Source organism: Chanos chanos, chromosome 15 (assembly GCF_902362185.1).
Source record: "Chanos chanos chromosome 15, fChaCha1.1, whole genome shotgun sequence".
Taxonomy (NCBI): Eukaryota; Metazoa; Chordata; class Actinopteri; order Gonorynchiformes; family Chanidae; genus Chanos; species Chanos chanos.
Window position 1 is genome coordinate 17762575 of NC_044509.1, and position 12500 is coordinate 17775074.

Consider the following 12500-nt stretch of genomic DNA (forward strand, 5'->3'; position numbering starts at 1 on the left):
ACTCTGTCCGCTCTATACAACGCTCTGTCCACTCTATACAACACTCTGTACAACACTCTGTCCACTCTATACAACACTCTGTCCACTCTATACAACACTCTGCCCACTCTATACAACACTCTGTCCACTCTATACAACACTCTGTCCACTCTATACAACACTCTGTCCGCTCTATACAACACTCTGTCCGCTCTATACAACACTCTGTCCGCTCTATACAACACTCTGTCCACTCTATACAACACTCTGTACAACACTGTCCACTCTATACAACACTCTGTCCACTCTATACAACACTCTGTCCGCCCTATACAACACTCTGTCCACTCTATACAACACTCTGCTCACTCTATACAACACTCTGTCCACTCTATACAACACTCTGTCCACTCTATACAACACTCTGCCCACTCTATACAACACTCTGTCCACTCTATACAACACTCTGCCCACTCTATACAACACTCTGTCCACTCTATACAACACTCTGCTCACTCTATACAACACTCTGCCCGCTCTATACAACACTCTGTCCGCTCTATACAACACTCTGTCCACTCTGTCCACCACTCTGTCCACTCTATACAACACTCTGTCCACTCTATACAACACTCTGTCCACTCTATACAACACTCTGCCCACTCTATACAACACTCTGTCCGCCCTATACAACACTCTGCTCACTCTATACAACACTCTGTCCACTCTGTACAACACTCTGTCTGCCCTATACAACACTCTGCTCACTCTATACAACACTCTGCCCACTCTGTACAACACTCTGCTCACTCTATACAACACTCTGTCCACTCTATACAACACTCTGCTCGCTCTATACAACACTCTGTCCGCTCTATACAACACTCTGCTCACTTTATACAACACTCTGTCCACTCTATACAACACTCTGTCCACTCTATACAGCACTCTATACAACACTCTGTCCGCTCTATACAACACTCTGCTCACTTTATACAACACTCTGTCCACTCTATACAACACTCTGCTCACTCTATACAACACTCTGCTCACTCTATACAACACTCTGTCCACTCTATACAACACTCTGTCTGACACATTCAAGATTCTATCTGTGACACTCTATCAATTCTATACTAGGGCTGCAGCAGTATAGAAATTTACTTACCGCTGTATTCAAAGAATGCCACCTTATACTGCAACCAAACCCCCCTGTGTTCAATTATTCACTCATCAGATGTTACTTGTCCTTTAACATGTTGAAATTGTTGAGCTGAAAGAGTGTAATTATATGGACTATTATGGCCATACTGAGGGGAAACAAATTCTTAGATTTCGAGAACAAGGTCACAATATTACAAGAATAAAGTCATAATTTTCCAAGAAAAAAGTCATAATATTGCGAGAATGAAGTCGTCATTTTAGGCTACGTATTATTTTAGAGGGGAAATATCAGAACAGCACCCAGCTACCTGCGTTAAGTAACGAGTAACGAAACAGTAAACCTGTGTTTGCTCAACAAGCAAAACTGCATTTACCAAATGTTTAATGATAAGCTGATTAAATAAAGTTATCTGTTGACTGATATGTGTGGCACAGCACGACGCCTGAGACTAACAGCAGTTGGCAGAAGGTCAGACTCAGGCTGCCATTGACTGTCCTCTCGCCCGTTTTGTTGGTTGCTGGTACTATATTTTCCTAAAAATTATGTGTTTTTTCCAATTTTGAAATTTTATGATTTTATTCTCATAATATTATGTTTTTTTCTTGCTATGGTCTGAGAGATTTTGCTTTGTGAAGGTGCTGTAACAGTAGCTTTAGTCAAAATGGCTCTGAACCTGTAGGAGCTGATTTCTTTTTTTGCTGATGTTGATATGAATGGGTTCTGGGTTCTGGGTTCTGGGTTCTAGGTCTGACACTGGCGCGTGACGGGGTTCTGGGTTCTGGGTTCTGGGTCTGACATTGGCATTTGTCTGAGCTCTGGGTCTGGTGTTGGCGTGTGACTGGGTTGTTGGTTTCGGGGCTAACGTTAGTGTGTGTCTTGGTTCCAGCTCCTGGCTGTGGTCTTTGACACCTTTAATGGAGTGGAGAAGATGAAGTTCAAATCTCTCCTCCTGCACAAGAGATCAGCCATTGAGCATGCTTTTCAGCTGCTCCTTAGCCGACAGGTCAGACACGACTCCACTTTTGGTCCAAAAAACTGTTTGCCTTATGAAACAGACTTACACATAAAGAGGAATTTATGATGATCTCTGTCAGTATGGCTTTGAGTGATATGAGACCAAAAAACATTATGAATTAAGTGGTGTGTGCATACGTTCGTGGCTGTGTGTGTGTGTTTTAGAAGCCAGATGGAGTGTGTCTGAAACAGTTTGATGGACTGATGCGTTTTTATCGACCACGAATGAGTGTCCGAGATCGGTTCCTCACTTACAAAGCTCTCAACCAATCAGGAGCATCCATGCTCAGGTAGGCACTCACACACAAGCACACACACACACACACACACTCTGTGTTTGAGAGTGATTCAGTGAGGTGAGTATAGCACTCAGATGTGGATTTTATTTGTTTTTTTTGTTTGTTGCAGCCTTCAGGACTTGTATAAGTTCTATGAGGTGATTGGTCTGAAATGGAAGGTGAGTTTTATCATTCTGCTTATGGTTATATTCTAACCTCATGCATGTCAGGCCTTTACTCAGCACAGTGTGTCTTGATGAACTTGGCCCTGTGTCTGTTCCCTGTGTGTGTGTGTCTGTGTTTGTGTGTATGCATGCGTTTGTGTGTGTGTGTTCCAGGCACGGCGGAGTGGGGAGCACTGGTTTGATGAACTGCCACACACAGCTTTCCTCATCTTCAAAGGTCTGAAATGTTTATAATTACAACAACAACAATAATAGTAATAACAACAACAATAATAACAATAGCGTCCAAATACTTAAAATGGTTCTCACAGAGTTCCTTTAGCAGAATTATAAGAATCTCCTCTCAGGGCTTTATAACAGATCTGTGTTTACAAGTGTGTGTGTGTGTTTTAACTTTAATGACCAGTTTCTCCTCAACAGGAATCAATCTCTTAGTGAAATCCAAAGCTTTCCAGTATGCAATGTGTAAGTTGAAAAGGTTTTATTTGGTTAAATAATTTTCCTGGTGTAGAGTTCTGTGATTACTTTATGAATTGAACTGTCTGAGACCTTTCACAGGCTGGAAAGACTAACAGTGAGTTTTACTGTCACGTGTCTCACTGTCTCCTGTCTATGTCTCACCTCTCTCCCGCCTTCTCTTACCCTCTCTGTCTCTGTCTCTCTCTGTCTCTATCTCTGTCTGTCTCTGTCTCTGTCTGTCTCTGTCTCTGTCTCTGTCTGTCTCGGTCCCTGTCTCTCTCTCTGTGTCTTGCTCACAGACATCGTGGTGGCAGTGAATGGTGTTTGGATTCTGGTGGAGACGAATATGCTGAGTGGTAAGATGGATGACAGTGTGTCGTTAGAGATGCTGAGTGGTAAGATGGATGACAGTGTGTCGTTAGAGATGCTGAGTGGTAAGATGGATGACAGTGTGTCGTTAGAGATGCTGAGTGGTAAGATGGATGACAGTGTGTCGTTAGAGATGCTGAGTGGTAAGATGGATGACAGTGTGTCGTTAGAGATGCTGAGTGGTAAGATGGATGACAGTGTGTCGTTAGAGCTGCACCCGCCTCACTGAACGCGGCTGATGGTCCGGAGAGACAGTCAGTTATGACACATTTGCTGCCTCAGTCTGTCACACTCAGACTAAAAGATGAAGGAAATCCACCTGAGAGTTTTTAGAGTATTTATATGTTTACTTTTAAACTGAAAAGTAGGAAAAAATGTTACACTGCTGAAATCCAAAGCCAGGAGAACGCCTCTAAACGGTCGAGCTCCTGGAAATGGAATCTCAGCTGTGAATGCACTGAACAGATGTTTGTCAGTCTGTTAGTAATGTCTGTTGGTGGGAACAGTGTGGATAAACGTCAGCTTTTTTATCTTTTCTGATTGTTCATGTTTCTTTTTTTTCTTAAAACAAACAGATGGTTTTTCAGGCTCAAGAATCGTCCCTTGGAGCTACATCGTTTTTCTCACAAGTATGTTAAACTGCAATTCACTCCATACACTTCACAGCCTTACTGACATTCAAAGGTTCACTAAGATGCGGTAATAACTCACAGGTTGACTATGCTATGGTAATAACTCACAGGTTGAGTATGCTATGGTAAAATCTCACAGGTTGACTATGCTATGGTAAAATCTCACAGGTTGAGTATGCTATGGTAATAACTCACAGGTTCTGTATGCTATGGTAAAATCTCACAGGTTGAGTATGCTATGGTAATAACTCACAGGTTGAGTATGGTATGGTAAAATCTCACAGGTTGAGTATGCTATGGTAATAACTCACAGGTTCTGTATGCTATGGTAAAATCTCACAGGTTGAGTATGCTATGGTAATAACTCACAGGTTGAGTATGCTATGGTAATAACTCACAGGTTGAGTATGCTATGGTGATAGGTCACAGGTTGAGTATGCTATGGTAATAACTCACAGGTTCTGTATGCTATGGTGATAGGTCACAGGTTGAGTATGCTATGGTAATAACTCACAGGTTGAGTATGCTATGGTAATAACTCACAGGTTGAGTATGCTATGGTGATAGGTCACAGGTTGAGTATGCTATGGTGATAGGTCACAGGTTGAGTATGCTATGGTGATAGGTCACAGGTTGAGTATGCTATGGTAATAACTCACAGGTTGAGTATGCTATGGTGATAGGTCACAGGTTGAGTATGCTATGGTAATAACTCACAGGTTGAGTATGCTATGGTAATAAGTCACAGGTTGAGTATGCTATGGTAATAACTCACAGGTTGAGTATGCTATGGTAAAAACTCACAGGTTGAGCCTGCTGTGTGTCACGCCCCTTTCTAGGGTTAGGAGCAGGAAGGAAAGGAGGTGAGATTGCACTCACAGTGAGACAAGGATCAGCGTAGTTTACAGTATTTATTATAGAAATGAGATATGAAATGGGAGACTAAAGGAAGACTAAGGGTCGTGAAGCTCCACACACACAAACGCCAGGCACAACCAAGGCTCCTGACAACCCAGAACTACGCCCCTTTTTATAGGGCGGAACCCCCAGTCGCACGTATACAGGTAGAGCGAGCAATTAGGGCATCATCCGCCTACGGGACATCCTGAAACGTAACAGGGAATCACAAAGGAACAGAGCAAATCAAAGGCAGAATGCTCACAAGGATGTAACATATGGTAATGATGCAAAATTCAGTATGGTATGTTCATAATTCACACTTTCAGTGGGGTAGTTATTCAGCTGCAGTTGTGATTGAACAGTGTCATGTTATTATGAATGATCTAGTTTTTCTTTTTGTTCTCTGTAGTTTATGGTGTGGAAGTCTTGTTGAAGGTCACAGGACTGGGACCAATGGCGTACTTCAGTTCTGGATGGAACCTGTAAGACGCAGACACTGTCTCACACATACACACACACACACACACACACACGTGGAGATACACATGCTCTCACTAATGTTTTGTGTGTTTGTGTGTGTGTGTGCGCGTGTGCGCGCGTGCGCGCGCGCGTGTGTGTGTGTTCCTCACAGGTTTGATTTCTCTGTGACTGTCTTTGCCTTCCTGGGTTTAATTGCTCTGGCGTTTGACATGGAGCCTTTCTACTTCATCGTAGTTCTGAGACCTCTTCAGCTTCTCCGGTGTGTGAGCCTGCAGAGTGTGTGTGTTTGGTGTTTGTGTGTGTGTAAATGTATGGGGGTGTGTTTGTGTGTGTGTGTGTGTGTGTGTGTGTGTATGTTTGTAAATGTATGGGGGTGTGTGTATATGTAAATATGTTTGTGTGTGTGTGTGTTTGCTGAGGAACTGCCTTGTTTGTGAATTAATCTGATTTGATCTAAATGAATGTTCTGTACCTGAGGTTGAACCTCAGCATTACTGAACAGTGGGGCAGGGTATTACAGAAGGCTGTGTTGGGGGGGGGGGGGGGGGGGGGGGGGGTCATATAACAGAGATAGACAGGTATGACCTCAGGTATCTCAGGTGTGACCTGTCTCTCTCTCTCTTATCTGTGAACTGTCTCTCTCTGTCCTAGGTTGTTTAAGATCAAACAGCGATATCGAAATGTTCTGGACACCATGTTTGAACTCTTTCCCCGTATGGCCAGGTAAGGGTTAAAACTGCCTCTGGATCTCCACTCTTCTCGTGTTAAACGTACATTTCAGATCACTCATCCCTCTAACTCTCTCTCTCTCTCTCTCTCTCTCTGTCTCTCTCTCTCTCTACAGTCTAGGTTTGACCCTGATCATATTCTACTATTCCTTTGCCATTGTTGGGATGGAGTTTTTTGCTGGTGTGGTCTATCCAAACTGCTGCACGTAAGACCAGTTTACCATCCCAGTTCACTTTGCTCTATGTGTCTAGCGTCACCCCCCTGTAATCAAGGCTCACCATCATTTCACACTGGTTTAAAACCACACTCCTGAAATGTCCAGGTATTCAGTCCTGCTGGGGTCACTGCCCCTGCTGTGGGACAGAGATGGAAACTCATTCCCTGGACACATTTTGTTCCGGCTTAAAACCAATACCATTGAAGCTCAGTACACTGCGGTTGTCTAGGACCAGAGTCAGGGCCAGTGACCCAGGTGGCTGTGGAACTGTAGTGTCTGTGGCCCTGTGTGCCCCGTGCTGTCACTGATGATTGTTCAGACAGGGTTAGGCTGTTCTTTATCTGGTATAAGTGTGTTTTGGCTGTTCTTTATCTGGTATAAGTGTGTTTTGGCTGTTCTTTATCTGGTTTCAGTGTGTGTTTGGGCTGTTCTTTATCTGGTATAAGTGTGTGTTTGGGCTGTTCTTTATCTGGTATTAATGTATGTTTGGACTGTTCTTTATCTGGTATAAGTGTGTGTTGGCTGTTTTTTATCTGGTATAAGTGTGTTTTGGCTGTTCTTTATCTGATTTAAGTGTGTGTTTGGGCTGTTCTTTATCTGGTTTCAGTGTGTGTTTGGGCTGTTCTTTATTTGGTTTCAGTGTGTGTTTGGGCTGTTCTTTATCTGGTATAAGTGTGTGTTTGGGCTGTTCTTTATCTGGTTTCAGTGTGTGTTTGGGCTGTTCTTTATCTGGTGTAAGTGTGTGTTTGGGCTGTTCTTTATCTGGTGTAAGTGTGTGTTTGGGCTGTTCTTTATCTGGTATAAGTGTGTGTTTTGAGGAGGATCACAGAAAGCTGGTCTCTCTGTCTGTCTCCGTGCAGTAACAGCACTGTCGCTGATGCCTACCGACAAATCAATGTCACCATTGGGAACCAAACTTTCCTAGAGGAAGGTTACTATTATCTCAACAACTTCAACAACATTCTCAACAGCTTTGGTAAGTATACTGGACCCCCCCCCACCGCCACACGCACACGCACACACACACACACACACACACACACACACACACACACACACTCCCAGACTAAGTCCAGTTGCTCTGATGTGACTGTGTATTTCTTTCTGTGACAGTGACGTTGTTTGAGCTGACAGTGGTGAATAACTGGTACATTACCATGGTAGGAGTTCTAATCAACCTTCGTTAGCATAGCATGGACTAAATCAGACACTGTAATAATGTAATGGAACTAATAATGATTCAGACACTGTAATAATGTAATGTAATTCATAATGATTCAGACACTGTAATAATGTAATGTAATTCATAATGATTCAGACGCTGTAACTATGTAATGTAATGAATAATGTAATTAATAATGTAATATAATTAGTAATGATTCATGTCTGTCCAACAGGAGGGAGTGACCTCACAGACAACACACTGGAGTCGACTCTACTTTATGACTTTCTACATCGTCACTATGGTTAGGATTGTGCATCTTTGTGTGTGTGTGTATGTGTGTGTCTGTGTCTGTATGTCTTTCTGTAGGCGTGTGTGTATGTGTGTGTCTCTGCCTGTCTGTGTGCCTTTTTTATGTGTGTCTTCCTGTATCTATCTCTCACATTCTCTCTCTTTCTATCTTTCACTCTCTCTCTCTCTCTGCAGGTTGTGATGACGATAATCGTGGCCTTCATTCTGGATGCCTTTGTCTTCAGAATGAATTATAGCCGCAAGAACAGGGAGCCCCAGGACGACCTGGAAGGTCAGACACATGACATGAACATGATTTTGTGATATGTGGACTTGTGTGGAGTGTGTTATGTTAAAGTAAATTTCTTTAGGGGGGGTTGGGGGGGGGTCCTGGATGGGAGGTCAAGCTAACGGTGGGTAACAGTGGGTGCCGTGGAAACAGATGGAGATGTTGTAGTAACACGCGGGGGTAGTGTGGAGTCGTTCGGTTTGTGGCAAATTCTTATGTCAGGGCATGGTATTAATAGAGATGGCATTAATAGAAATGGCATTGATAGAGATTGTATTAATAGAGATGGCATTAACAGAGATGGCATTGATAGAGATGGCATTGATAGAGATGGCATTAATAGAGATGGTATTAATAGAGATGGTATTAATAGAGATGGCATTAATAGAGATGGTATTAATAGAGATGGTATTAATAGAGATGGTATTAATAGAGATGGCATTGATAGAGATGGCATTGATAGAGATGGCATTGATAGAGATGGTATTAATAGAGATGGCATTAATAGAGATGGTATTGATAGAGATGGCATTGATAGAGATGGTATTGATAGAGATGGCATTGATAGAGATGGCATTGATAGAGATGGCACTGATAGAGATGGTATTAATAGAGATGGCATTAATAGAGATGGTATTAATAGAGATGGTATTAATAGAGATGGCATTGATAGAGATGGCATTGATAGAGATGGCATTGATAGAGATGGTATTAATAGAGATGGCATTGATAGAGATTGTATTAATAGAGATGGCATTGATAGAGATGGCATTAATAGAGATGGCATTGATAGAGATGGCATTGATAGAGATGGTATTGATAGAGATGGCATTAATAGAGATGGCATTAATAGAGATGGCATTAATAGAGATGGCATTAATAGAGATGGCATTAATAGAGATGGCATTAATAGAGATGGCATTGATAGAGATGGCATTGATAGAGATGGCATTGATAGAGATGGCATTGATAGAGATGGCATTGATAGAGATGGCATTGATAGAGATGGCATTGATAGAGATGGCATTAATAGAGATGGTATTGATAGAAATGGCATTAATAGAGATGTTATTAATAGAGATGGCATTAATAGAGATGGCATTAATAGAGATGGTAGGATGTTGTAAAGAAGACTTATTCTTGTCTCCGTGGTGTCTGATGAGTTCGGTCTCTTGTATAAAGAGCAGGTTTGTGTGAAGAGTGTTTTATGTCAGTGTCATGTCTCTGATTTCACACCCAGAGAAGCAGCGCTCTCTCTGGACACCACAGTGTTTTTTCCTGTTTGTGTGGTTTTTGATGGAAACGAGGTGGTTACAGATGTGAATGAGCTGGTGTTTATAATGAGCTGTTACGAGTGGTTTATGAATGCTTATGTCACGTGTATGTCATCTCAGATGAGAAGGGGATCGTGTTTGAAGTAGAAGTTTCCCGTGCTGAAGTACAGCAAACGGTGGAGTTTTATAAACACATGCTTCCTGGGTCCAACCTGAGTTCTCTACAGGGTGTATGTGTTGCCATGGAGAAGAGTGGGGTATGTACACACACACACACACACATTCACACACACACACACACACACACACACACACACACTCCCACAAATGTGCATTGTGTGTGAGAGGTGGGGGAAACTTTGTGATGAAATAAAAGCCTTTTAGAGGTTCCCCCAGATAAAGTTTCCTGCTTTCTTGCTTGCAGCACTCTACGCTTGTGTTCCTGGGTCGGAGGTCACGCACTAAAAGTGACCTTAGCATGAAAATGTACCATGAAGAAATCCAGGTTAGTTTCACAAGGGCTTCTGGGTATTTGAGTTCATTGTGAAGCTGTTCAGAGGAGGCATTGAGTATTAAACACATTCTGTTTCCCTTAAAGCAATACACTTATCATTGGAATGAGTCCTGACTTCTCATATGCGTGTTGGTCTTCTTCAGGAATGGTACGAGGAATATTCCAGAACAAACCTACCTCAGCCAGACAGCATACTGCAGAGAGATCTGGACAGTCCTGAACCCAACTCCCAACACAGCATCAACTAGACACACACACACACACACACACACACACACGCACATGCACAGTAACACACACACAAAGCTCCCAAAACAGCACACACACACACACATTCAAAACCCCTCCAAAACAGCACAGTAACACACACACCCCATACAATTATTTTTGGTTTATATACACTCCTAGCACAGCATTAATTAACAAGGATCTCTGGCTTAAACATAGACACAGACACACACACACACACAGACACATACAGACACACACACACACACTTAGACACATACAGACACACATGTGCGCTGGGAGATTGCCTTTCACCTCAGAACACTCCGTGGAGATTGGAAATGGTTCTCTTAGAGATGTGTTGGGTGTGCCATGGTAACCGCCATCTGTGTTGCTGTGGTAACCACCATCTCTCGCTTCATGTTTCTTTCACCTGTATAGACTAAGACAAAATGATCCCTCTGCCCTTTGATCCCTGTTCTAGCCAACAGGAGGCCTTATTCCTAAGACCTTTTAGTTAAATAACCAATCAGGTAAGCTTGACAACCAGTCACATGGTTGCACATAGGTTGTCAGCCCTTCTCTTTAAAAGTCCAGAAGACTCCATCACATGGTTGACTGCTGCCACTCAGTTGGGTTTTCTCGTGGTTCCATCAGAAGACAGGACCTCCATACATTACCATGACAACCACAGGACTAGAACACCATAGATTACCATGACGACCGCAGGACTGGAGCTCCATACATTACCATGACAACCGGAGGACTGGATCGTCACAGTTTGCTATGACAACCAAAGGCCTGGACTGCCCCAGTTTACCATGACAGCCACAGGACTGGAGCTCCATACATTACCATGACAACCATAGGACTGGAGGAATAACTGAACTTTCCATTGACTGAGGGTGAAATAGGAAACTGTCCTACGAGGTTTCCCCTCGGCATAATCAGCACCATTTGAAATATTTGTGTCAAAACCACATATGTGGTGGACAGAGGCTTTTTCAACTGCATCAGTGAGTCCTGTGGAGTTTGCAATTTTTTTATGTACATGGGTGTGAACACACAGACACACACACACATACGGAATGATGTCATCTGTCTGAGAAAGCAGCTGTCCTCTCACAGAGAGGGAGCACTGTCTATCACATGTTGTTTTGTTTTGATCCGTTTAAACCCTAAAACATAACCGCATACTGCTCACTAATTCAAATTATGGTTCATCATATTTCAGGCTTGGTGAATATAACAGCCCAAATATTTTTTTTCTTTTAACATTATTTATTTGATAAAGTAATCAATAAATAGCTAAGAGAAAGCTTAGTGTTGTTTGTCAATATCTTACCGTGTCCCAGGTCTTTGGTTTGTTCTTTGGGAGAGTAATGTGCACTGAAGAGGACTGGTCATCTGTGTCTGTGTCTGTCATCTGTGTCTCATCTGTGTCTGTCATCTGTGTCTCATCTGTGTCTGTCATCTGTGTCTGTGTCTCATCTGTGTCTGTCATCTGTGTCTGTGTCTCATCTGTGTCTGTCATCTGTGTCTGTGTCTGTCATCTGTGTCTCATCTGTGTCTGTCATCTGTGTCTGTGTCTGTCATCTGTGTCTGTCATCTGTGTCTGTCATCTGTGTCTCATCTGCATCTGTGTCTGTCATCTGTGTCTGTGTCTCATCTGTGTCTGTCATCTGTGTCTGTGTCTCATCTGTGTCTGTCATCTGTGTCTGTGTCTGTCATCTGTGTCTGTCATCTGTGTCTGTCATCTGTGTCTGTGTCTGTCATCTGTGTCTGTCATCTGTGTCTGTCATCTGTGTCTCTCATCTGTGTCTGTGTCTCTCATCTGTGTCTGTGTCTGTCACATGTGTCTGTCATCTGTGTCTGTCATCTGTGTCTGTCACATGTGTCTGTCATCTGTGTCTGTCATCTGTGTCTGTCATCCGTGTCTCATCTGTGTCTGTGTCTGTCATCTGTGTCTCATCTGCATCTGTGTCTGTCATCTGTGTCTGTCATCTGTGTCTCATCTGTGTCTGTCATCTGTGTCTGTGTCTCATCTGTGTCTGTCATCTGTGTCTGTGTCTCATCTGTGTCTGTCATCTGTGTCTGTGTCTGTCATCTGTGTCTCATCTGTGTCTGTCATCTGTGTCTGTGTCTGTCATCTGTGTCTGTCATCTGTGTCTGTCATCTGTGTCTCATCTGCATCTGTGTCTGTCATCTGTGTCTGTGTCTCATCTGTGTCTGTCATCTGTGTCTGTGTCTCATCTGTGTCTGTCATCTGTGTCTGTGTCTGTCATCTGTGTCTGTCATCTGTGTCAGTCATCTGTGTCTGTGTCTGTCATCTGTG

General features: G+C 42.9%; 1 protein-coding gene across 1 annotated transcript in view; it reads left to right on the forward strand.

Moving 5' to 3' along the window:
• tpcn1 (two pore segment channel 1) overlaps nucleotides 1–10256 on the forward strand; it is a 19476-nt gene extending 9220 nt beyond the window's left edge. Inside the window, exons 10-27 of the mRNA XM_030792109.1 lie at nucleotides 2031–2147; nucleotides 2324–2448; nucleotides 2567–2615; nucleotides 2775–2838; nucleotides 3042–3086; nucleotides 3380–3436; nucleotides 4025–4078; nucleotides 5391–5463; nucleotides 5613–5720; nucleotides 6113–6184; nucleotides 6306–6395; nucleotides 7268–7383; nucleotides 7521–7567; nucleotides 7805–7873; nucleotides 8056–8152; nucleotides 9544–9680; nucleotides 9848–9928; nucleotides 10081–10256. Of these exons, the coding sequence (XP_030647969.1) occupies nucleotides 2031–2147; nucleotides 2324–2448; nucleotides 2567–2615; nucleotides 2775–2838; nucleotides 3042–3086; nucleotides 3380–3436; nucleotides 4025–4078; nucleotides 5391–5463; nucleotides 5613–5720; nucleotides 6113–6184; nucleotides 6306–6395; nucleotides 7268–7383; nucleotides 7521–7567; nucleotides 7805–7873; nucleotides 8056–8152; nucleotides 9544–9680; nucleotides 9848–9928; nucleotides 10081–10185 (1506 nt within the window). The 3' untranslated portion in view covers nucleotides 10186–10256. The remainder of the gene's footprint in view (nucleotides 1–2030; nucleotides 2148–2323; nucleotides 2449–2566; nucleotides 2616–2774; nucleotides 2839–3041; nucleotides 3087–3379; nucleotides 3437–4024; nucleotides 4079–5390; nucleotides 5464–5612; nucleotides 5721–6112; nucleotides 6185–6305; nucleotides 6396–7267; nucleotides 7384–7520; nucleotides 7568–7804; nucleotides 7874–8055; nucleotides 8153–9543; nucleotides 9681–9847; nucleotides 9929–10080) is intronic.
• The last annotated feature ends 2244 nt before the right edge of the window (nucleotides 10257–12500 follow it).